At 39.9% G+C, this 27,330-nt stretch overlaps 1 protein-coding gene across 3 annotated transcripts; it reads right to left on the bottom strand.

The window, feature by feature from the left end:
- Positions 1-527: 527 nt before the first annotated feature.
- Positions 528-26,954, bottom strand: LOC134754860 (MFS-type transporter SLC18B1-like). 3 transcript variants are annotated; one of them, XM_063691306.1, is made up of 10 exons: positions 25,810-25,846; positions 23,319-23,488; positions 17,343-17,490; positions 7,449-7,635; positions 7,084-7,199; positions 6,521-6,714; positions 3,937-4,032; positions 3,496-3,664; positions 1,621-1,775; positions 528-1,093 (listed from the first exon to the last, which is right to left on the bottom strand). In XM_063691306.1, exons 3-10 carry the CDS (start codon positions 17,487-17,489, stop codon positions 922-924), a joined length of 1,236 nt encoding a protein of 411 aa, XP_063547376.1. In that variant the 5' UTR covers position 17,490; positions 23,319-23,488; positions 25,810-25,846; the 3' UTR covers positions 528-921. The 3 variants fall into 3 exon arrangements, with proteins under 3 accessions (XP_063547376.1, XP_063547377.1, XP_063547375.1); XM_063691307.1 differs by lacking the exon at positions 25,810-25,846 and adding an exon at positions 25,730-25,739; XM_063691305.1 differs by lacking the exon at positions 25,810-25,846 and adding an exon at positions 26,536-26,954 and having other exon boundaries at positions 530-1,093.
- Between the last annotated feature and the right edge of the window lie 376 nt (positions 26,955-27,330).

Below are 27,330 nucleotides of genomic sequence, written 5' to 3' on the forward strand. Positions count from 1 at the left end.
AAGTTGCATTTTATTTACGTGTGTAAAGTAATCTGATGCAAATTTTGAGTTGTTTTCTTATGTTTGCTGGTAAAATTGACTTTTAAATGATGATTTTGAATGATAAATATGTAATAACATTCATTTTGAATCGAGTTGCTTTCATTTTATTTGATATTTTACAGTTAGTATTTTCCTTGTGTTAGTGTGGTGAAAAAATTTGTTTTTTACTCGGTGGCAAAATTTGTTTAACCCTCGTGCCTTCGCTCACGAGTCAATTTTTCGAACCACTTGCTACGCTCGTGGTTCAATTTTGAAATCTTTCGTTTGCTCGGGTATCAATATTAGCACGAGAGGTTAAACAACAACTTTGCCCCCTTGTAAAACAATAGCTATTTATGCAACAAGTGCGGAAAGTGTATGATTCCCGACGAGTGTATAAAGGAATACGAGTCGGAAACCATCTTTACGCACGTGTATCATACAATGTTTTACTATGCATTGTGCGAGTAAATAAAAAAATTATATCATAGCAAATAAGTTTAATTATTAAAAGGAGTGTTTTAAATCGACACGAGTTGCGAATTACCTATTCGCACGTGTGTCGTACAATGTTCTACAGTACATATGGCCCTTTAAACTTTCGACATATGCACGAAAAGTGCTCTTTTCCGCACTAGTGCGAGAAAGTAGCACCATATGTACTGTAAAAAAAAATGAAAACAAAAAGCAATAGTGCGGAAAAGTAGTACTTTCCGCATGATATGGCTCCGTAGGAAACGCACTTTTCGAGCACATGCATTGTAAATAACTATTAAAGGTAACTTAACTTTATTATTTTAAATTAAGAATTAATCTCCAATAGAACTAGCAGCATACGATTTAAATTTGGATTGGCGTTTTCTATAAACGATTGTCACTTGGCGAGACTCTCCGGGGTTGTCAGACGACAGACATGGCGCCGCGGAAACGCGCATCCAGGCTGCCGTAGGAGGGGCGGTAGCGCGGCGCGCGCTGACTCCAGGGCGAGCGGCGGTTCTTGTAGCTGGAGCACGCGATCAGGCTGTTCATGGCCGGCGGCCGGGACTGCTCCACGCTGATGCCGCGCCGGTGGCTGCAAATATCAATCATAACTGAGCAGTGGATCTTAACTGGCGGTCCATGGAAACGTCCGAAGCTGTCCGCGTTATCAATATAACAGTTTATAAACAGCTAGTGGAGAAAAGTTGCTTGGCAAAAAATAAATCGTCGAATGGTCCTACATAACGCTATTCAAATTTACACAGCATACCGGCAGCGGCCCGCACCTAGCAGACGCAGAGGGCTGAGTACGGCGGCAAACCACCCAATCCGATCGGTGAGAATTAACCCAGAAGGCAAGAACCCAAGAAACTTATATGAACTACTACTGAAGTGCATTCTTCCTCACAAGATCGTACAGGTGGGACATGAATTATTTAAAGTTGTACCTACGCACTTTGGTCTGAATATTCCTTTAGCGATCTTCATAGACTTTGTATGATGGAGAATCTATAAATATTTTGAACAATATGGCCGAGATGCTTGCTACCATAGAGCCAGTCCTCCTAAGCAGCCCAGTCCCATAAGTTGTCTCCAGGGTATAAGTGAAGTGTTTGTAACCTCTTGGCGCGCTGAGTGGCGGGCGGGTACTCGTCGCCGATGAGCACGCTGCCGTCGAGCGTGCCGTCGATCTGCAGCAGGTCGCCGGCCGACACCGACACGTCCAGCTTAGACGCGCGGTCCGACGTCCACAGGAACACCACCACCATTAACATCTGCAAGCGATCAAATTCGTTACAAGCTTTAAAAGTTAACGAATGAACTACGTTACCTATTTACGATTGCTAGTCTATTCTTTAATCACTGTTCTAATTGACGTGAAACTTGGTAAACGGTACACCCAGTCACAAAAGTCCATGGTCACTTTATGAATGAATTCCATTCATAATGTGTCCATGCAATTTTGTAGCTCGTTGTATCTGGGCGTTTTTCGTCTAAGTCGAAGTCGAAATCGAAAAAATCATTGTCTTGCCACTTTCATAGTCAATTACTCCAATTACACTAAGATTTATATTAAACTAACTTTTGCTTAACTTAGTAACCGCAGCTAGAGTAAGAATAGCGCCTGGATAAAGTGTAATAGCAATCATGCAGTTTGAGCATATGCTTAATATGTACACAAATTATCAGGCACTTCATTAATTATTTCAATTCCCGCCCGCCCGTTTTGAACCCTCTTAAGGGATGATTTTCGGGATAAAAACTATCCTATGTCCTTCTCCGGGACTCAAACTATCTCTATGCCAAATGTGAACTAAATCAGTTCAGCGGTTGAATCGTGAAGAGGTAACACACAGACAGACAGACTTTCGCATTTATAATATTAATATATATATAGTATGGATTTTAAGCATTTTATCAATGTTTAGCTTATTAACTTCATATTCACTAAATAAGTAAAAAAGGAAGTCATATTTTAACGTGTTCCGTGCAAAGTCCCGTGTCCCATACTCCCTGAGTAAAGTTTGGTATTTCAAAATAAATACTACATTTGATTATGTAAAACTGGTGGGTATATCGGTGTTGAGTTATAAATTGAGCTATAATTTTATACCTTAAAATAAGGGTATTTTAGTAGAAATTATACCGTTGACAAAGAAAGATTTCATTTGGTTCAGGTGTTATTTTGTCTCGCGAATCAGCGTCAGATGGAATTTATATTTAAAATTAAAATGGTTATATACGTAAATTATATAATATGCTAGCGACGTATTGCAATGCTGATTATACATATAAACCTTCCTCTTGAATCACTCTATCTATTAAGTAATAGTTTTGAAGATCTAAGCATACATAGGGACAGATATCCATCCAGACAGCAGGATGCGACTTTGTTTTATACTATGGATTGATTATTAAATTTAAGCTATTTAAAATCACGGGCCACATATCATATAATATAAAATGAAAATTGTATGAGGGCTCCAAATTTACAAATTTGCGGTAGCGATCTCTAAAACGTTACTAAAAATTCTGAAAAATCTACATTGTTTTTTTAATGGCAGACTATTAGTCTCTGCATTATATGAGTCACCCCCCTTAATGTACATACATTAAGGGGGTGAGACGTTGTAAATTTTAACTTCGACGAAATAAGCAACACCCCAATGAATGCGAAGAAATTGAAGCTTGATTTTTATAAAAAAAAAACCAGACAGACCAAGTCTGAAATGTAGAAACTTAAATTAATAATTTGATTGTTATTTAGATTTAGTTTCTAATTAATTTTTCAATTTTTTTTTCAATTCAATTAATTTATTACAGAATAAAAATAATATCTGAAACGAGTGACATTATTTCACATGGCCCGTTGGCAGCACTACGCGTGCCGGCGTAGTATTTATATATCTTAGTTATTTAGTATTTATATATAGAGTATAATATCGATTAAGGTATATTTTACAGTAATTAAGGAGATTTTATTTACGAACTCACCACTATCAGATTCAATATGAAAACAAACATGGTAGAACTTGTAAAGCCGATGGAATCGAACAGGAGACCGGACACCGTAGGGCCGATGAATGCTCCCAGCGCAAAGGTGGACGTCCACATGCCGGATACGAGACCATATGTCTCAATAGAATTGGGCAGCCCACTCGCACTGAAATATAAGCATATTCCTTATTATTACTACATTATTTATATGTATTTAATTTATCTACGTAGACAATGGCAATGGCTGAGTTCCATTTCATAAAGTTAGTACAAATTTACTGGTGTACCTAAAACGGCAACATTCTTATTGACTCGCGCCACCAGTAACAAGTAACGACGGGCGCTTGACTAGTGCTGCCGCTCTAGTCTTGTAAAATTATAGCTTGTTACATTATAAAATGTCTAAAATGGGTCCCAGATCGATGCCAAAATACTTACATGGCAGTACCGAGCGCGTCTGCGAAGGATGCTACCAGTTGACTCCCCATGCCCAATCCGTGTAGTACTAAGCCTAACACTGTTACCCACAGTATCCTGTAAGTACAAATATTCAAATTATTCCGGAAACGAATACTAATATCAATGAAAACCATAATAAACTTATACCCGAAAGGGGCTTTTGTTGATTTAGTGGTAGTTTTTAGGGTTCCGTACCCTAAGGGTAAAAACGGGACCCTATTACTAAGACTCCGCTGTCCGTCTGTCCATCTGTCCGTCTGTCACCAGGCTGTATCTCATGAACCGTGATAGCTAGACAGTTGAAATTTTCACAGATGATGTATTTCTGTTGCCACTATAAAAACAAATACTAAAAAGTACGGAACCCTCTGTGCGCGAGTCCAATTCGCACTTGGCCGGTTTTTTATTTTTCAATAGGTCTTTACCCGAGAGCCAAATATGCGTTTGCGGGGTAAACAGCGCGCTGACGTGATAGACCATAAAAACTTTTATAAAAAAAAGATAAACCGACTTCAAAAAGGATGAAATAAAATATGATCCTTTTTAGGGTTCCGTGTTTAAGTATATGCGTTACCAACTGATATGTTTGAAGTCGGTGCCAAGCCAAATTTTGAACCATATATTCATATATAGTGATTTTGGTGCAATTCGATAAGGCTGCGGCTATATAAGTATGTACGTTGGATTGCCTAACGCAGCGTACTACGTACGCGAACAACACGCGAACGCTAAGCGGCGCGGCACGGCGCCTTAAATAATCCTTTGATACATAGTAGAAATTATACCGTTGACAAAGAAAGATTTCATTTGGTTCAGGTGTTATTTTGTCTCGCGAATCAGCGTCAGATGGAATTTATATTTAAAATTAAAATGGTTATATACGTAAATTATATAATATGCTAGCGACGTATTGCAATGCTGATTATACATATAAACCTTCCTCTTGAATCACTCTATCTATTAAAGAAAATCGCATCAATATCCGTTGCGTAATAGTTTTAAAGATCTAAGCATACATAGGGACAGATATCCATCCAGACAGCAGGATGCGACTTTGTTTTATACTATGGATTGATTATTAAATTTAAGCTATTTAAAATCACGGGCCACATATCATATAATATAAAATGAAAATTGTATGAGGGCTCCAAATTTACAAATTTGCGGTAGCGATCTCTAAAACGTTACTAAAAATTCTGAAAAATCTACATTGTTTTTTAAATGGCAGACTATTAGTCTCTGCATTATATGAGTCACCCCCCTTAATGTACATACATTAAGGGGGTGAGACGTTGTAAATTTTAACTTCGACAAAATAAGCAACACCCCAATGAATGCGAAGAAATTGAAGCTTGATTTTTATTTAAAAAAAAACCAGACAGACCAAGTCTGAAATGTAGAAACTTAAATTAATAATTTGATTGTTATTTAGATTTAGTTTCTAATTAATTTTTCAATTTTTTTTCAATTCAATTAATTTATTTCAGAATAAAAATAATATCTGAAACGAGTGACATTATTTCACATGGCCCGTTGGCAGCACTACGCGTGCCGGCGTAGTATTTATATATAGTTATTTAGTATTTATATATAGAGTATAATATCGATTAAGGTATATTTTACAGTAATTAAGGAGATTTTATTTACGAACTCACCACTATCAGATTCAATATGAAAACAAACATGGTAGAACTTGTAAAGCCGATGGAATCGAACAGGAGACCGGACACCGTAGGGCCGATGAATGATGATGAAAATGTTACGAAAACACCTTGGAGGTAACTTCTTTCAAACAGAAAAAGAATTACTCAAATCGGATCATGGGTGCCGGAGTAATCGCTGAAATCATTATCATCAAAACAATCATCATCATCAGCTCCACTTCATCAAATTGGTGGTTTTCGAGAGTTGCTTAAGAAAACAACCAAATCACCATACATGTGCTTTCAAAAATTGAGGAGTTCCCTCAATTCCTAATGGATCCCATCATCAGAACAGCACCAGATTAATGTGGGACCACCTTGGAGGTAGTTCCTTTCAAACAAAAAAAAAGAATTGTTCAAGTCGGACCACGGGTCTCGTAGTAATCGCTGAACATCCTACATTAAAAAAATCTTCATCACTATCATCAAAACAATCATCATCATCAGGTCCACTTCATCAAATTGGTCGTTTTCGAGAGAAAATGCTCAAGTTGCTTATGAAAACACCCAAATCACCATACATGTGCCTTTAAAAATTGAGGAGTTCCCTTAATTCCTCAGGGATCCCATCATCAGATTAGAACCAAATTAATATGGGACCAACTTGGAAGTAGCTCCTTTCGAAAAAAAAATAATAGTTACTCAAATCGGACCACGGGTCTCGGAGTAATCGGTGAACATACATAAAAAAAAAAAAAATAGCCACAACCGAATACAGAACCTCCTCCTTCTATGAAATTGAAGTCGGTTAAAAAGGTGACTTTTCGCTATAGTTTTATTTAAAAAAGTTGCCTTTTAGACCTGCGCGACACACGAGAAATGATGATTTAGTAAAGTCTTAGAAGGTTGGTTATATTTACGTCTGATCGTATATAAAGGGTGCCGGTCCGATGAGCAGGAAGGCGGTTGCGATGAAGGCGCAGCCCAGCACCGTGATGTACTTGGGCTTGATGGAGGGCCGGTCGCACAGCCAGCCCCACGCCGGCGCCGACACCGCGTACACGCCGCCATTGATCACGAACATCAGTCCCAGGATCATGGGCGAGAAACTAAACTGAAAACATTATGCCCAAAATACTTGTACAAGTTCAATTTTAGTAGTTTAGACAGCGGTACTTGATGGCGCTGTGCATTGCGGTAAATGTTTTAGTTAGACAATCTATACATATTACTTCTATACATATGGTGAGCGCGATATCTACGGCAACCTACAGGGCTAGCTTACTTTTTCATATGGCAATAGCGTTACAGTATTTTATTCTATTTGTTGTAGCTCTTCTGTTCGTGTCATTGTTTATATATGTATGTACGCTGTACGCTATATACAGCGTCATGTTCTATAGAAATGTAGCCGTCTTGTGTACAGCGTCTACATGAGACCAAGGCGAAAGGTGTTTTAGGGAGGTGCGCATAATGTATGTACCTGTCGCAGGTGCGGCTCGAGCGTGGCCTGCAAGAAGCCGATGCTCATGCTTGTGCACATGATGCTCACGGCAGCCAGCAGCACGCCCGGAACTCTCAGCAGCGTGAAAATGCTCGCTGTACATCAACAACAATCGAGTAAGGCAACAATAATCAAAATGGTAGGTAATAAAATAGAGTATAATTAACAATATGTACAAGTACCTACATTTAATATCCTCCGGTAATCTAGTAAAATTGCCACGATCAGGTATCCTTTCCTAAAACGACTCCATCTCGTTAAAATTTTCTGGACTCTGGTCTGGTTCATAAAAAGTAAAAGAGAATTGGCAGTTAAAATTATAGCAAATGTGTTGGTATAGTTACGTCCGGCGGGGCGCAGGTCCTCGTCCTCGTTGCCACTTGGCAGCGCCACGCAGCTCATAATGGCGACGCAGAAAAGCGCCGAGCCCAGCACCGCGAACGGCAGCGTGTACCCGCCTAGCGCGTACAGCGCGCCGCCCAGCGCCGGGCCCACGATCAGCCCCAGCCCGAAGAACGTCTCTAACGACGCCTGCAACACCAAACTCAAATAAGCTCCAAGCCGTTTAAAAAACAAACGACTGTAAATAATGCCACCCACGCTGACTTGAGAACAAAACCTATTAACTTGAATGCGAGTTACAACTGTATAATGAAATTGACATATTATGCCTGACAGAGCACTGGCTCCAGGCTGATCAAATATCTTCTGTGAACATCTTAGACTACAGCCTGCGAGCCCACTTCTGCAGACCTAACCGTAAAGGAGGAGGTGCTTGCATCTATGTTAAATCAAACATCATTACTATGGAACGACAAGAGGTCAACGACCTATCAGTTGAAATGAACTTTGAAGTGTGTGCGATAGAATGCATCGGCCTGGACCTGGTAGTGGTGTGTATCTACAGACCTCCGAGCGGTGATGTACCCTTGTTTCTGTCTAAATTAAACCAACTACTTAGCATGCATATATTTAAAACATCTAAAGTTGTATTAATTGGAGATATAAACATTGACTCTCTTATAAAATGCAATAATACAAAAAACCTAACATACCTCCTAAAACAGTTTGGATTTAGACAAATTAATGCAAAACCAATAGCAGAAGCCGCTCGACCCCAATTTCAAAGGAATACCGCAAATCGATGTACAGGTTAGCCGTTTAGCGTTAAAAAAAATCTAAATGAAATTATTTTCAAAATTGCTTTCTTGGGGTTAGATAATAAGATATTACGTATCATTTGTGGTATATTGTACAATGAAAAATCGATAGGGTATATCGTATCTGAAGGATACAATCTTGATATTTTGTGTCAAAAACTAAACAAACTATACCAACTGATGAAAGGCGCAGTTAAAGGGTTAAAGAGGTATTTCCCGTTCGATATATGGATATTACGTATCATTTTATGATTAATATGTACCGTATCTGCAGTATAATTCCATAAGTCTCGTGAAATAGGTATTGAAGTAAAACTGTGTCACTTTGTAAAATTTAAAAATTAAAAAAAAATGTTAATGATATTATTTTCAAAATTGCTTAGTTAGACATGAGGATATCACGTATCATTTGTGGTATATTGTACAAAAAAAATATCAGCCATATCGTGTCTGGAGGAGCCCAAACTTGGTATGTTTCGAAAATTCTTTTTGTTTTAATTAAAAAAAATGCCCGAAATGTAATGATGTGATATATTTTTAGAATCGCCTCAAAAAGCTCTTTCGTATGATATCACACTAGATAGGTTTTGAAAACAATTTTTTTTTTCCATACAAAAAAATAATGTTTTACCACCCCCCCGCAGCGAAATTTTTTTAGGAACTGCGGGTCAAAAATTTTGTTTTGGCCTCTAGTATGTGTGTGCCAAACGGCTAACCTGTACATCGATTTGCGGTATTTTTATACGAACGGGTTAGACTACAACAAGAATAACTGACACTAGTCAAACCTGTATTGATCATATGTATATATTCAAATTTAAATAAATCAAAAATAATAAATGTTTCATGTGTAAATATGCACTTATCAGACCTCCTATGCCTTGTTATGTCTGTAAAAATAGATAAAAATATTGCAACAAATAAATGTATAGAAAAGAGACAATTTTGTAATAAAAATTTCGGTAATTTTAAATTGAGTCTTAATTTTCATGACTGGGATGCACTTTTGTGTAAAAGTTCTTGCCCTAGTAAACTTCTTGAATTAGTATTAAATGTAATTAAACACTACTTCAATGTACACTTTCCTCATAGAAAATGCGTTGTAAAAAACCATAAAAATGTATGGGTTAGTGATGATATATATAGATTAAGTCACAAAATTCATTCTTATAAGCTAAAACTCACACAACTCGAATAACGAACAGTTTTCTAACTTATTGCAACTTGAAGCGACTTACTCGAGTGTACTAAAAAGTACACGAAGTAATTATTTAAACGAAAAAATATCTAAGAGTACTATTAATATGAGCCGAGATATATGGAGAATAATTTCTTCTGAAACTTGTAAGAATAATAAGCGAGAAAACGGCGCGTTAGACGTGCTGGTGAGCCGGTCGGAGGGCGCGAGTGACGCCGCGTGCGCCGCCGCGGCCGCCGAGCGGCTCAACCAGGAGCGGTATTCGACATGCGTTAAGTGACGTTTCGTGTTGAACTTCAGTTGAATGGAAGAAATCGTGTGTTGTCAAATAGGTAAATTTGACATTAGCAATCCACAGTTAGGTGACAACTAAACCAAACCGAACCACGCAGAGTTCAGAGCCATTTTAAACCGTATAGTAGTAAGAAAACAAAGTTGATTTTTGTTGCATAATTTTTTCAATGAATGAGTTTTGGTGTACAACCAAATGATACTTTCCACAGTTGATGAACAAATGATTCATTCCACTGTTGAACTGATGTTGAAGCCGAAACTGACAGTTGTGCATCTCGAATAGGGCCCCAGCACTACGTGTCGGCGACTCACGGCGGAGTCAAACCATGCACTAGTGATGCACTTGCATATCTTGAGCATTACCTGCCCCCGGCACCGTTAAAATTTAACATTGATTTATTCACACTTCAAGAAATGATAGTCTGTTAAGGAAATTAAACTTAAAGAATCAAAGGATGTGAATGATATGTCAACCCACATATTGGGATACCTACCTCCAATTTTAGTGTCCCTATTATCAAAGTTATTTAATGATTGCGTTCTAACGGGAAAATTTCCAGATGCACTTAAAATTATAAAAGTGCAACCGATATATAAAGGAAAAGGCGAAATGCATCTTCCAAAATCTTATCGTCCAATATCGTTGATTCCTATAGTGTCAAAAATCTTTGAGCGCCTACTTAGTACCAGAATTCTAAAACACCTAGTCTCCAATAATGTTTTAAATGAGCATCAATATGCGTATCGAGCGGGCCGCTCGACTGTGAGTGCGACCCGCGACGTCGTAGCGCGCGTGCTGGGGCACCTGGAGGGCGGGCGGCAAATCGCGCCTATATTCTGCGATCTCTCGCGCGCCTTCGAGATGGTCAACCACGCGCTGCTTCTGGCGAAGATGTCTCGATACGGTATCGAAGGCCAATTTCACAAATTAATTGAATCATTTTTAAGCAATCGTAAGCAGTGTACCTACGTTTTAAATGCAAAGTCTAAGCTGGAAACCATGGCTGATGCTGCTGTTCCCCAAGGTTCGACAATGGGAAATTACCTGTTTCTTTTGCTCGTCAATGATATCACATCAGCATGTATCGGCCCAGAGTATGTTATGTTCGCGGACGATACATGCATCATAGTTAATGCAGAAAATTTCTTAGACTTAAAATTCAAATTGGGAGAAGTTATGAAACTAATATCTCGCTGGTTCACAGTCAATGGTATGTGTCTAAACGTAGATAAAACGAATATAATTCACTTTCAGCTGCGCAAAACTAACAACACAAAGCTCGACATAAGTTTGAACGATGTACTTGTGCCGCAAGTTGATAGCGTAAAATACTTAGGATTTGTAATTGATGAGGGGTTAACGTGGGCGTCACATAGGTAGATGAAACTTGTAACAAACTGGCTTCAGCGTCCTATGCATTATCTAGGCTGGCTCCCAGTCTGTCTGTAGATAATATAAAGAAAGCATACTGTAGATATTTTCATTCCATTCTAACCTACGGTATCGATTTGTGGTGTACCGCAGCTGATCGCGACAAGATCTTTAAAATCCAAAAACTTGCCATCCGGGTTATTGCTAGAAAACCTGTTGATTACCCGGCGCAATAATTATTTAAAAAACTCAAAATCTTAACTTTGCATAGCATTTACATCCTTGAGGCTTGCAAGTACGTCAGACTGAATTTAAGCTCATACATGAGCAGCGCGCAGCGTCTTGGCTGTGATGTGCGCCGCCGCCCGCACCTACTGCTCGCGCCGAGCGCGCGCCTGGCCAAGACGCGCAAGTCGCTCGCTGTATATGGCGTTAAAATTTATAATGCTCTTCCGGCAGATATAAAAACTTCACCAAGTGATGCAATCTTTCTTAGAAAACTTAAACAATATCTCCTGAGCATGGCCTTTTATAGCACTGATGATTTTTTCAAATCATAAAGTAGATATCATCACTAATCCATACGAATCACAAGTAATTAATTATTAGATATAAATATATAATAATGAAATGAATGTAAATATATAATATTAATATAAATATGTAACAATAATTAGTTAGTACCTACCTAAAATGTAAAATTATTTAAGCATAGATATTATGTAATTATTGACTTGTAAAATGACTGCCTTTTACCAATAAAACATCTGAATCTGAATAGTACCTATCGTACGTATTTTTAAGAGTGCATGGAAGACATGCCACGAACCTACAGATCTAATGAATAATCCTTTTACAACGTATTTTTACGGAAACATATGAACGTGTCATGCTATTTCAGTCTGTCTCAGTACAAAAACCGGACAAGTGCGAGCCGGACTCTATTTATTTTTATTATTTACTCATTGAAAGAGTTCAGATTTTTCCCTGTACCTATTTGTAATGTATGTAAGACAATATTACTTGCCTGTATTTTATAGTTCTATTAGGTCAACGGGAAGTACCCTATACATTTTGATTCCCCATACATTTGAAAATTTAAGTGTCGAAATTTACGTTTTTTGCTGCATAAACAGCCGTATCTTTTTTTACGTTAACCAAAGACATATGTAACTCCGTTTAAAATGAATAAAGTCTTAGTAAAAAACGTGCCTCGGAAATTAAGAAAAAGTCATTCTCGCATAGATGACGTTTACACCGTTTGATATTTAACAATTTTAACACATATCAGTGAAAGAATTTTAATACATATCGTCAATGCATAGTGCGTACCCTAAGGCCCAGAGGGGGCAAATCAGGAAATTCTGACAGATAATTATGTAAGTCTTCGCCCATCGTAGTTCTAGGTCAACGGGAAGTATCTATTTTTTTATTTCCAATTGAGTGTCGAAATATACGTTTTTTGTGGCATAAACGGCCGGCCGTATCTTTTTTTATGTTAACTTAGAAGTTTTTTTTTTACAGCTTTACGGGGCTCTAAACCTATATGGTTTATTTTCAACTCGATACCTCCACCTATTCCCGAGATAAAGGGTCTTGACAGACAGACGGACGGACGGACGTACAACAAAGTGATCCTATAAGGCTTACGTTTTTTTTTAAGGAACGGAACCCTAACAAAATAGCCTTGTTTGCATGTCTTGAGCTGTTATTGAAATAAGTCGAATAAGCCCTTAAAATGCTTTTTAGTGACAATGACAGAATGTTAATAAAGTGAACGATGCCAATTTACTTAGTTGGTAAGTATTGTCACGAATTTTCTCACACCATGATAGCCTTAGTTTGGTGTTTCATTTATTTTTGTGTAGCCCCATCAAAGGAAATACATTATGAATCGTATTTGTAGATATGGAATGGAACAGCTGACAAGAGGCGCGCCACGTGAAGTAACGCACATACCTACTCGTAGCAATCACATTGTATTGTAACTACGACTATTAAATTATACGCAATACACATAATATTATTATCGTATTCGGTGCTGGCAATGTATCGAGCTGTGATTAATTAACGAGGTTCGACAATAAGATAAGCAATGCTATCAATTGTCTCGCTGAAATGTCCATCGCACAGCTAGGTATATAAGGCCCAAGTAAGACGCAAAGCAGAAAATTATATTGACCTTTGCCAAAACTGATTAACTGAACTAATAAACAAACGACTTGATTTTATGTGGGATGGCTACATATTACGTTCTAAAAAAAAGTTTTTTTAATATATGGCAAACCGAAATATTATATGATAAGCGAAATGTATGATAATGTAATGTGTAAACAATTCGCATTGCAGTAACTGTCCTAGTATAATAGAATGGTACCTACTCTTATTACGGGACTTGAGCAATAGACACGCTATTAATTTATAATCTGCAGGTGGCCCAAAAATATGTTGACAAAGCTTTTTCTAATTGTTTTATTAAGTACTTACGTAACTAGTACAAAATAAGTTAAAACTTAAAACTACAGTTTTTTTGAAAGCATACAAGCTATGTAAAGCACAACTTCTTGAGGATAAAGATAAAAAAGTTCGCTTGGAAAGATGTCGGTTGATTAAGCAACGTGCCGCTACTGAAAAGTGGGAGAATGTACTTTTTACTGATGAATAGTACATTTCGATGCTAGTGCGGAAAGTATGTCATTACTTGACGAGTACCGAGATATCTTGCCACGAGCCGTAGGCGAGTGGCAAGACTCGGGACGAGTGAAGAATGACATTTCCGCACGTGTATCGAACGACGTTTTTTAATACAGTTGAGAAAAAATAAGAAAAGCAACGAGTAAGTAATGGAATTCGGAACTTTTATATTATTAATTCTGTGGCATCATTGACATTGACATTATGAAGAGGTGTTTTTCTTCTAGCTTTTATTCGACTAGAATAGATTTTGTTATTATTATTGAACCCACTTCAATGAGTTTTTTTTTCAAATGCATGTTCTATAAGACAAAAACAATTGTAAATATTAAAACATTGTACTATTATTACCTAAATATCGTTATTTACGATTATTTGTGTATCGTATATTTATAAAAACAATATCTAATGTTGCCTTTGGAAACTTAAAACATTCTTGCAGTAAGAAAATATGCCTCTTCTTTGACAGGCGTTCCGTTCCATTCAGACAACTTATTAAGAACGGTTTTTCAATATTAAAAAATAAACGTTATAATACTTATAATGATGAAGAGGTAAGTAATAAAATATGAAATATGCATATTTTTCGTATTCTTACATTAACAGTAAGTTTTTATGTTGATTACGACGTTTAAAGGAAACTAATATTAACCCTTATCAATAAGTAGTCATGAATTGGAACAAGTAAAAATTAAAAAAAATTGGAAAAGTAAAAAGCACTAGTTCGCGAAAACCAACTTTCCGCACGCTAAACAGCCACGAAAAGTAGCACTTTTTGAGCAACTGTATTAAAAAAACTTTTTTGTATTGAACAGGCCCATAATCACTAAAATTACAGAATTTACTCTTCTAGTCGCCCTGGAGAAGCCGCAGTCATTCCTCATCGCCAAAAGCCGGATTCAGCTATGGTTTAGGGTGGTATTTGCAGTAATGTGCAGCAGTGGTTAGGGTTTCTGCTCGAGAATTCTCGAGGCGAGAAATCTCGAGAAATTTGTCCTCTGTCGAGACGGAAAAAAAAGCTCAATGCCTCGAGAACTCGCGAAATAAATCTCTTTAGATAAGTAAATAGAAAACACGCGTGTAACACGTGATGTGTCCATAGTGTATTTCTTTAGGTAAGTAAACAATGTTTTTTTTTTTCACATTTTCAGGTACTTAAAACATTTTTTTAGTTAACCAACCAAATAAAAAACTGCCTTGATCCGTCCCCTATCGTTCTGGCTTCAATCGATTTTGATGTTTTGAAACTTTTGAAGTACTACCCTCAAATGTCTAAAGAATTCGTCTCTCTTTAGGTTCTTTACTATAGGTACTTCGTTTTTTTAGCATTAGAAAAAAGATAAACAATCTTGACGTGCCCTTTTATCGAAAACCACTTTTAAACAATTAGTAACTATTACTTACTTAACGCGGCAATGCCGCTAGCATTTTTGGCACGTTTGGCCTTTTATATACCTACCTATACATTGCCTGTTAGTTTGCTCAAATTATAATTAATTTTATTCTTGTGAAAGCAAAATAATGTAAATGATCCTATATGATTTATTATAACTGTTATATATTTGCCGTGACTTATTTTTCAAGTTTTATTTTTTTTCAATAAAAAGACGTCAAAAACGCTTATCTTCTTTCTAATGCTAGAAAACGAATTATAGGGTCATGGCCCATGGCCACGTAATAGCAAATATTACAAAACGAAATTACTATTGATAAATCATTTCGATATATTCCTATTAGCAAGTTAGCACAATTTTAGCAGCGTCATTGTTACGTTGAGTATTAATATTACGTAGTAATACTTGTGTAAGTTTGTCGCATCAAGTTAAATTAATTGACTTTAATATTCTTGCGTAATAAAATACCATATTGTGGTTTGTTTACATTTTGTTAAATACCTAAAGAAATACACTGTAACATATATTATCACATCGCAGCACGCACGCCTGCATCTATAGTTTTGTTGAATTTTTGATTATTAATGAAGTAAAACTATGAAAACGGATTATATCGCTTAAATTGAATTTAAAATACATCCTGACGTGTCGAACCCTTTACAGCGTTTTTGCACTTTGTAGTTTTTCCTCAGTCACCCGTTGACCACGAACGCTGTAAAGGGTTCGAAACGTCGGGATGTATTATAAATTCAATATACGCGATATAATCCGTTTTCATAGTTTTATCTCATGAGTAACTATCGCGGTTACCGAAGACAATATTTTGATTATTAAGTTCAATTGCTGGTAACTAAAAATTTACCATTTGTTTCAGTATTGATCTCACCTACGACTCCTATGAGTCTGATTTGTAATAAAGCAGAAAAATATAAATAACATGATGTTTTATGAAACTCAAAATTTCTTGAGATACTCGAGAAACTCGCGAAATCCTGGTCGAGAATTCTCGTGCCTCGAGAAATAAAAAAAGTCGAGAAACCAGAAACCCTAGCAGTGGTGCAAATATATTTTTCCCGGATTCATAACTTCAAAAGATTGGCCAACCTACTCGCCTGATTTAAATCCAATGGATTATAGTTTGTGGTCAATCTTAGAGACAAGGGCCTGTGCTATTAAACACAAAAGTGTAAACGCTCTTAAAGCAACACTTACCAAAGAATAGGAAAAAATATCCTTGGAGGTGCTGCGGCATATCGATGAATATTTTAACAAACGTTTGTGTTTGTGTATCAAAGCGAAAGTAGGCTATTTTGAAGACAATTGTTTTTTGCTGTTTAAAAAAGACTGTAGTTTTAACTTATTTTGCACTAGTTACGTAAGTACTTAATAAAGTAATTAGAAAAAACTTTGTCAACGTATTTTTGGGCCATCCTGTAGATTATAAATTAATAGCGTCTCCGAATTGTCACACTGTCTATTCTACTGCTCAAGTCCCCGGCAAGCTCGGTTCTCCTTACAAACGTAGTTACGCTCTCATTTTAAAACGACTTTCTAGATTGCTCTGAAACATTGTACTTACAATAGGAAGGTATATCTAGGTCTGTAATTAGGTAGTTTAAACTGAAATAAATATAGGTAGTTTATGTAGCTTTAGATACCATAGTAAAAAAAAACAGTGTATTTAAGTTTTTCACACAAAACTCGTTTTTGCTCTATTTCGTTTGTTTTATAAACTGGAGCTTAGCTATATAAACTAATTACAGGCATAGGTATACTCGTACCTCATGTCATTGTATGTGCAAAGTTTCATTACAATCCAACACGTAGTTTTAAAATGCGAACGAAACTCCGTTTGTATGGGAAGGTGAAATTCGGCCGAGCTTGCCGGGGACTTAACATTGTAAGGGAATAGCGCAGCTTTTCTTTAGAACGTAAACGTTTACCGGTAACCAAATGGATATTATTCATCTAAGAAAAAATACATATACTTAAGTAAATAAGCTCAGAATTGTATTATTGTTAGACGTAGGTAACGCTAATGCTATATTGAAGTCTAGGCTTGAATATAACTAGCAATGTTTTATAGGTTAGTTGTATTATATTTACTAGCAATTAAGCAGACATACAAACATGATGGCGACGTTGTTAGGGAACTCTTTGGCGATGATGGCGAAGGAGGCCGTGAGGAAGGCGGCGTTGCCCACGGCCTCCACCATGCGGATGACGAAGCTCAGCGTGATGAACGCACCGTGGCCCTCCACCTTGTCCAGCATCCTGTTAACAACAGACATACAAACATGATGGCGACGTTGTTAGGGAACTCTTTGGCGATGATGGCGAAGGAGGCCGTGAGGAAGGCAGCGTTGCCTATGGCCTCCACCACGCGGATGACGAAGCTCAGCGTGATGAACGCACCGTGGCCCTCCACCTTGTCCAGCATCCTGTTAACAACAGACATACAAACATTATGGCGATCTTGTTAGGGAACTCTTTGGCGATGATGGCGAAGGAGGCCGTGAGGAAGGCGGCGTTGCCCACGGCCTCCACCATGCGGATGAGGAAGCTCAGCGTGATGAACGCACCGTGACCCTCCACCTTCTCCAGCATCCTGTTAACAACAGACATACAAACATGATGGCGACGTTGTTAGGGAACTCTTTGGCGATGATGGCGAAGGAGGCCGTGAGGAAGGCGGCGTTGCCCACGGCCTCCACCATGCGGATGACGTAGCTCAGCGTGATGAACGCACTGTGGCCCTCCACCTTGTCCAGCATCCTGTTAACAACGCTGCATGCTCTTACTTCTCTGCTCTTTTGCTCCCCAGTACAACTGCTGTGCAACCTTAGGTGCGAGTCGTATTGTTATCATCATGTCAGCCGATAGACGTCCACTGCTGGCCTCCCCCAAGGCTCGCCACTCCGACCGATCCTGTGCCGCTCGCATCCACCGAATTCCTGCGACCTTCACCAGGTCGTCGCTCCACCTCGTTGGAGGCCTACCGGCAGTTCGTCTTCCGGTACGCGGACGCCACTCCAGAACCTTCCGGCCCCACCAGCCATCAGTTCTGTGAGCAATGTGCCCCGCCCAGTGCCACTTAAGGTTTGCAATTCTGTGAGATATGTCGGTGACCCTAGTTCTACTGCGGATATCATCATTTCTGATTCTATCACGCAGAGAAACCCCGAGCATAGCTATCTCCATTGCCCTTTGCGTGACCTTGAGCCTTCTTATGAGGCCCATCGTTAGCGCCCACGTCTCAGATCCGTATGTCATCACTGGCAACACACACTGGTCAAAGACTTTTGACTTAAATAATAATATAGGCCCGTAGCTGGCATTAACGACCAGCTTATGCTGAGATATAAAAAACCCCTGAAAATAATAATAATAATAATAAGGGCAGCTTGTGGCGAGCTGTTGGGGAGTAACGACCCCACGGACCCGAGTGCTCCCGAGAGTCGGTCAGGGTCTCCGTCTCCGGCGTGTCTTCGTCGGTCGGAGTGGACCCCAAGGGGACCCGCAGGACTCTCAGCTCTGGCTTGCCTTCATTGGCTGTCCAGAGAGGAGTCGCTAGAGCTATATGCTCCAGGGGTGGAAGTGAAAGATGCATAAGACGCGAGTTGGCACAGTGGCTGGTAACAGCCACTGGGTAGAAAGCGGCGCACACCTCTGGACACCCCTGAGCCGCTCACACCGGTGTTGCTCCTGGTCGTCTTCACGACGGCAGTTTCAGGGGCCCATCTAGTCAGCGGCAAGTCACCACCTGCCTCGATAACGTGTGTTAGCATTGTTATGGCAGGTGTCCGGACTTCTTTTCAATAGCCCAGTCTCATTGTCCACTCAAACTTCAATCCATAGACCGGTATACTGTTCACTTTTTCTACAATAGTCCCAATGCCTGTTGCAACCGGTTCATGGGTGTCTATTGTTGCACCTGTGAACGGGTTCCAGCAGGCGTTCTACATGACATTAAAGCTCTCCAAGGGGCCTCTACGTGTTGGATCTATATCCCCACGCAAGCCTATCAAAAGACCGGGATTTATAGGCCCGAGAAATCCGAGGAGATACAAATAATAATAATAATAATAATAAGCCCGCAGGGCAGCTTGTGGCGAGCTGTTGGGGAGTGACGACCCCACGGACCCGAGTGCTCCAGAGAGTCGGTCAGGGTCTCCGTCTCTGGCGTGTCTTCGTCGGTCGGAGTGGACCCCAAGGGGACCCGCAGGACTCTCAGCTCTGGCTTGCCTTCATTGGCAGTCCAGAGGGGAGTTGTAAGAGCTATTTGCTCCAGGGGTGGAAGTGTTAAAGGGCATAACGCCGCGAGTAACTTCGGAGAAAGCGCAGCACACCTCTCGACACCCCTGAGCCGCTCACGCCGGTGTTGCGCCTGGCCGTCTTTACGATGACGCATCAGGTGCCCATCTTGCGAGTGGCGAGTTACCGCCTGCCTCGATAGCACTGTATAGCACAATGTTATGGCAGGTGTCCGGAACTCTTAGCAATATCCCAGTATTATATTCCACCTAAATTTAAGCCATAGACCAGGACTCTTTCCACTTTTCTATAATAGCTCCTGGCTACTGAAACCGGTTTACGGGTATCTATTTATGTACCCTTGAATGGGTTCCAGCAGGCGTTCTACATGACATCATGACTCTCCAAACGGCCTCTACGTGTTGGATCTATATCCCCACGCACGCCTTATAAATGACCGGGCCTGAAAACCCGAGAGTTTGTAACGGAGATACAAATAATAATAATAAATCCGTTTATTTAAAAGACAACATATCCACACATCACAATGTAAAAAATCATAATTAAAATTAAATAAATTAAATTAAAACAGAACAGCAATTTATAAGGAATATTTGGACGTTGATGACATTTATAAAATCATTAAAATAAAATGTTGTTAAAAAATAAAATTCATTGTAAAATCATTGACTTATAAAAATTAAAATATAAATAAGTTAAAAATAATAATTAAAAATGTCAGCAATTTCAAAACATACAATCATATCTAGAATAAAAAATATACATCGACTTAAGACACTGCGGCAAATTGGACGAAAAGATACTGTGGAGCTTCCCGAACGCTGCCCAACCGAGTCGGATTCGACGAGTGACCTCTTTCTCGAAGTTGGACCTACCTAACTGGACTGTTTGTCCCAGGTATACATAATCGTCAACAACTTCGAGCGCAGAGCCTCCGATTAAACAACATGGACGTTAGACATGATCTTCGTCTTGTCCATGTTCATTTTCAGACCAACTCGTTCAGATACTCTGCTGAGATCAGCGACCATCGCACTGAGGTCCTCCATGGTCTCAGCCATGACTACGATATCATCGGCAAACCGAAGGTGAGTGATGTACTCGCCATTTACATTGATGCCTCGTCCTTTCCAGTCCAGAACCTTGAAGGCATCCTCCAATGCAGCGGTGAACAGCTTTGGGGAGATTACATCTCCTTGTCTGACTCCCCGCTGCAATGAAATAGGCTTCGAGCTCTGGCCCTGTAGTCGGACGGACATGGTGGCGTTTTCGTACAAACACTTCAGCACTTCGATATACCGGTAGTCAATTTGGCAACTTTGGAGAGACTGCAGCACAGCCCTAGTCTCGATCGAATCGAAGGCTTTCTCGTAGTCCACAAATGCAAGGCATAGGGGGAGGTTATACTCCTCAGTCTTCTGTATAACCTGCCGCAACGCATGTATGTGGTCTACGGTACTATAGCCTTTACGGAAACCTGCTTGTTCGGGAGGCTGGAAGTCGTCAAACCTGCGTGCGAGACGGTTCGTGATCACTCTTGAAAACAGCTTGTAAACATGGCTCAGAAGTGAGATGGGTCTATAATTCTTCAGCAAGGTGTTGTCACCTTTTTTGAAGAAGAGCACCACCACACTTCTTTTCCACGCTTGCGGCGTTTTTCCTTCGCGCATGACGGAACTAAACAGCGTCTGAAGGGCCTTAAGGACTGGTTTACCACCCGCCTTCAGGAGTTCGGCCGTAATTCCGTCATCACCTGGGGCTTTGCCATTCTTAAGCTGTTTGAGAGCCATACTAATCTCGTACAGGCTGACGTCCGGGATATCTTCGGTATAGTGTCGAGTTAGTCTAGCTCTAGGGTCTCTAGCTAGATCCATGACGGGTGCTCGGGTTGTTGTGTATAACTGTCCATAGAACTTCTCGACTTCTCCCAAGAGCTTAGGTTTGGATGAAATGATCCTGCCGTCGTCGGTCTTCAGTTTTGTCAGTTGGCTTTGGCCAATAGACAGATCTCTGGCAAACACCTTCGAGCCTCTGTTGCGCTTGATAGCCTCTTCAATACTGTTAGTATTGGATCAGCGTATATCTCGCTTCAGAGACTTCAAGATCTGTCTGTTGAGCTGCCTATAACGACAAACGTCACCTGGCGACTGCAGAATCATCTCACGCCTCACCTCCATGAGCTTGAGAGTGGATTCCGAGAGTTTCTTGGTTCTTGTACGACGAGTCTTGAAGAACTTGGACCCGACCGTATGAACAGCTTCCACAAACCCGTCGTTGTAATCGTCAATGTCGCTAGCTAGGCATTCGAACCGGTTTTGAAGTTCGAGCTGAAAGCTCTCGAGGTTTTGGAGCTGGGCCGGTGCCGGGCGGAGCGTAGACTTTATCAGTCGAGATCTCTCCAGCCTAAATTGAATATTTAGTGTGCCTCTTACCATTCGGTGATCGCTCCCGGTTTTGACCGAATTGATCACAGAAACATCACTGAATATTTGCTTTTTCGTCGACATGATAAAGTCGATCTCATTCCTTGTTGCACCGTCAGGGCTCACCCAGGTCCACTACCTGTGCTCACGTTTCCTGAAGAAGGAGTTAATCATATAGAGTCCTTCCTTCTCCATGAAACCAGCCAGTAGGTGGCCCCGGTGATTCTTACGCCCCACTCCAAATTGCCCCACTCTCAGCTCTTCACCGTCTCGTTTGCCCAGCTTAGCGTTGAAGTCCCCCATAACAACTGTGAAGTGAGTTTTGGAGCTATGCATGGCTCTGGAGATATCCTCATACATATCCTCATACACACTACCCAGTTCGACACACTCTCGATCTTCACCACGTTATTTACGAGGGACTTGTGGACGATAAACCCGACACCTAGCTCCCTGGGACTGTTGTTCGCCCTCCCGGAAATAGAGCAAGTTGCCGGAATTCAGAGTTATCATGTCCTCCCCCTCTCTACGGACTTCCGATAACCCTATGATTCCCCAACGTAACCTGCTTAATTCTTCCTCCAGTTCTAATAACTTTTCGTCGGTCCGCAGCGTACGGCAGTTGTATGTTGCCAGGGCCAAGGGTCGTCGGTTATGGTAGCCGGGGCTCTGCCGGTGATTCACTGTAGCACCCCCTGCCCCGCCATTACCCTGGCCGCTACCGGAGCCAGGAATAGCGGGGCTGCCGTGGACTAGGGGTCTGGGTTTTATTTGTGTCTGCATTTTTGTTTTTATCCCTTGGGGGGGGATTGCCGTAGTCGCCACGCTTGGCAGGCGGGTTGGCGACCGCAGTTTGATGGAGGTAGTTCTCGGAGGACGCTGCTGCTCATCCACCGGATTTTCCTTAAGTCGCCTCTTACGACACCCACGGAAAGAGAGGGGGGGGAGGGGGTTATTGTTATAGTCGGGTTAAATTATCTATTTTAGATAACAGATTCACTATCACGTTTTCGGAAGTGCCACATAAGAGAATCCTAGTCACCTAACTAAAGTGACCCGTTTTCGGTTTTCTTTGATCTCGTATTTCGACATACATATAGGTATATTATCCCCGAGGACATCATTCTCTAAATGTCACCAAACGAACACGAGATAAGTAGTTAACTGTTTTATTTACATATAAGATCTTCCTGTTAATAATATTTATGTATAAATTATGAAAATATTTATTTTATCAATGTACTTGTTCATTAAGAGTCGCTCGATAGTAATTAGTAGTCAGTACTTGGTTTGTTTTTTAACATTATCTTGTCTATAATGTGTGTATACAATTATACAGTGTGGGTAAAAACGTGTGCCCAGCGTCCCCAGCGAAGCTTTGCAGATGGAGTTTAGTGAGCTTACCCGAATAGAGTAGCGCAGGCGCCGGTGGTGAGAATGCCGCCGTTGAAGAGCAGCTTGGGCCCGATGCGGTTGAGGTGCGAGCCGTACAGCGGGCTTACCAGGAACACCACCAGCTCGAACACGCCGAACACCAGCCCGTATTCCGTCGCCGAGCATTGCTTCTTCTCGGCCTGCAGAACACAACGCTGTTCATGAAATGGTGTGTGTGGGCCTGTGGGTGTGTGTGTGTGTGTGTACTCGATGCGTACATTCGTAAATGGAGGCTGTTCAATCCGCGATAGGGTTGTTGCCACATATTAGATTTTCTTTTACATAGGATATGTTTATGCGTAGGAAAGAAAAATCAATTTTATCAAAGTAAAAAAAAAACAGACAACAATGTTTTACAACTTTAATTGATATAAAGAATCTAGAATACTGACCAAGGAATCTTTTTTGGCGTTATTTATAATAAACGCGCTACCTATACTTGTCGGCGGCAGATCGTAAAATCGGGCATATCGAGACATTCCTAGGCATATTATGAAACGCTGCCATTTCATGTTCTGACTAAGATTAACCCAGGCATATCACGATATGCCTTATAAAAGAGGCGGTAGATCGATAGGAGCAATGTATTCGTTGTAAGTTTGGTTTGCGGCAAGATGGCGGAAAAGTATCAAGTTATCTACGGCATCATACGTGATTTAGCTGTTTTTCCATTCTGTTTTGTTGTAAAGCAGTAAAATATAGCCGCCATATACAATATAATTGTAATTTATAATTTATATTTATCTTTCCACTTGAAACCCGAAACTGCACGATATGGCTAGTGGTCGCTAGCCAGATCATGAAATGGCGGCGTTTCATGATATGCCTAGGAATATCTCGATATGCCCGATTTTACGATCTGCCGCCGACATACTTACTATACTTTTTGCGCGCTGCAAGACTCAGCTATGAATAGTTTACTCACGCCACTCGCCTTTTTTGACCTTTCTTAAGCAACGGTTGCATAAAATACTATTGTTAGGTGCCTAATAATTATTTTCCTTCAGTTGGGGAATGCCAAAACAAGTTTCATAAATTTTTATTGCGTAGGTAATTTTAATTAAAGAAGTAAGTCATACAAACAGCAATCTTGAGGCAGTTGTTCGAAATACCGTTAGGTATAGCGCCTGCACGGTAGGGGGTAGGGTATGGCTATTGTGGCTTAGCTTTAAAAATGGATTGTTTAATGCTCAAGGTTTGAAGTACAGTTTCGTAGATTATGGCTCTTTTATACCTATAGTTCGTGTGGTTGACTGGCGTCTGGTGTGGTAGTTCCCTAGTTAATGTAGTTTAGTTTAGCAGCAGCACCACACTATAGCCAACCACAATAACTGCTTGCGAACCTAACACTTAACTGGCCACTTCACGTTGATAATGACATTTAAGAAAAACATCTTGTCAGGTAAATGCACATGATGATTATTTTTAGATAAAATTATAATTTACTTTTAAGTTCGGTAACTGAATTAATTTATATTTGAATTTTTATTTGAAGTTAATTGTTTTATTGTAAAGTCCTCGTCAATAGAACTTGCAAATAATGTAAACAAATATGACAGGTTTTGTTAGCGTTTGACACATAACCTAACAGTTTTACGAAGGTTACTTTCCCTGAAATATTAATAATTAACATTTAATTTAACTAAAAATGTATATAAATAAAATATGTAAGTATATAGACTGTTGATAAGGTCATTGTTGTCCTTTTAAAGAGCGAGATTACGAAGTAATGAAGGTAAAATTGTTTGTTTACATTGTTTGCAAGTTCTATTGACGACGACTTTAAAGTACCATCTCTTACAATATCGGTTGCTAATTTGTTGGCACCTTATTAACTGTGGTAGTATAATATAAATATTCCTAGTTTAGAAAATTATGCGTCATGCGTTGCGTCGTGCAAGTATATTTATTTCAAAATGTGAATAAATGTAAAACACTAAATAAAAATAAACATGAATGAATTTGACCGTTGTTTCTATGATTGAATTTAAAAAAAACATAGAAACGGATGAAAAACACCCCTCTTTTTGCGTCGGGGGTTGAAAAAACCTGAAGTACATGCACACACCATAGGTAACCAAAGTGATTGATTCTACATTACAAATAAAACACTTAATGACTTGAGGCGGCCGAATACTCCAGTCACATTCACAATGTTTTGTCACTACTCGTATCACAAGTAGGTATATCACAGTCAATTAGTTATAATTGATTGACGAGACGTTTCACAGTTAATGATTAAGTCCGGAGGGAATTGCCCATAAAAATATAGGTAGTTCCTAAAATATTTATACTGACCTCTTCTACAGCGACGCCTGCAGCGCTACACGCTACACATATTGCATTACAAAAATATTGTCATGCAGCAGATATATACTGACCTCTTGAGGGTAGAACCGCACCTGCAGCGCTGCACATATTGCATTACAAAAGTATTGGCATGCAGCAGATATATACTGACCTCTTGAGGGTAGAACGGCGCCTGCAGCGCTACACATATTGCAACATGCAGCAGATATATACTGACCTCTTGAGGGTAGAACGGCGCCTGCAGCGCTACACATATTGCAACATGCAGCAGATATATACTGACCTTTTGAGGGTAGAACGGCGCCTGCAGCGCTACACATATTGCAACATGCAGCAGATATATACTGACCTCTTGAGGGTAGAACGGCGCCTGCAGCGCTACACATATTGCAACATGCAGCAGATATATACTGACCTCTTGAGGGTAGAATGGCGCCTGCAGCGCTACACATATTGCAACATGCAGCAGATATATACTGACCTCTTGAGGGTAGAACGGCGCCTGCAGCGCTACACATATTGCAACATGCAGCAGATATATACTGACCTCTTGAGGGTAGAACGGCGCCTGCAGCGCTACACATATTGCAACATGCAGCAGATATATACTGACCTCTTGAGGGTAGAACGGCGCCTGCAGCGCTACACATATTACAACATGCAGCAGATATATACTGACCTCTTGAGGGTAGAACGGCGCCTGCAGCGCTACACATATTGCAACATGCAGCAGATATATACTGACCTCTTGAGGGTAGAACGGCGCCTGCAGCGCTACACATATTGCAACATGCAGCAGATATATACTGACCTCTTGAGGGTAGAACGGCGCCTGCAGCGCTACACATATTGCAACATGCAGCAGATATATACTGACCTCTTGAGGGTAGAACGGCGCCTGCAGCGCTACACATATTGCATTACAAAAGTCTGCTATTGAAATAACGACTATCGTCATCCACTGCCTTCGAGAAAAAGCATAGCCCATTATTTATAAAATATATTTCATAAATATTATAGTAATATTGTACTTAGTACCAAAATAATTAAACACGACTTAATAAAAGTATAGAACTTCTGAATATGAAAATTGTTTCCATAATGGGTCTTAATAGTACTAAACAATAGAATTCTCGTATGCGCAAGTTTATTGTAAATCGAAATCAATAAATAAGAGACGTTTATGTATCTGGGAGGCGGTTAGGCCACTGACTGTTCTGGATAAGGAGGTGGTGTGATAACCGCCCGCGGGTGAACTCTGCCCGTATTAGCTGCCTCACCAAACATTTGCTTCATTAGGGTGCAATAGGCATAGCAATATCACGCACTTATGTTTTCTTTTACAAAGTAATGGTATTTTGATGCATTTTTGACGTTGGTTGTTCAAATATAAGTTTTATGATATTACTCCGCATTTGCTGCATATTTATCTCGAAACTGATCGAAAGACTTTAAGAGGAAACATTAGTGGTCATTTTTCCATGCAAACGCTCTCGACATTTTTCTCTCTGGATTTTGGCCCCAGATGAACAATTTTTTGATACGAGTTAAATATTACCAGTAGGTACCTGTGTATTAAATCATTTTACGGTTTAGACTCACTTGTTTTAGTCACTCGCGCGACATGTTTCGGAGAGCCTAGGTCTCCTTTCTCAAGCACTAATAGTGCGAG

This window comes from Cydia strobilella, chromosome Z, assembly GCF_947568885.1.
Source record: "Cydia strobilella chromosome Z, ilCydStro3.1, whole genome shotgun sequence".
Lineage (NCBI taxonomy): Eukaryota > Metazoa > Arthropoda > Insecta > Lepidoptera > Tortricidae > Cydia > Cydia strobilella.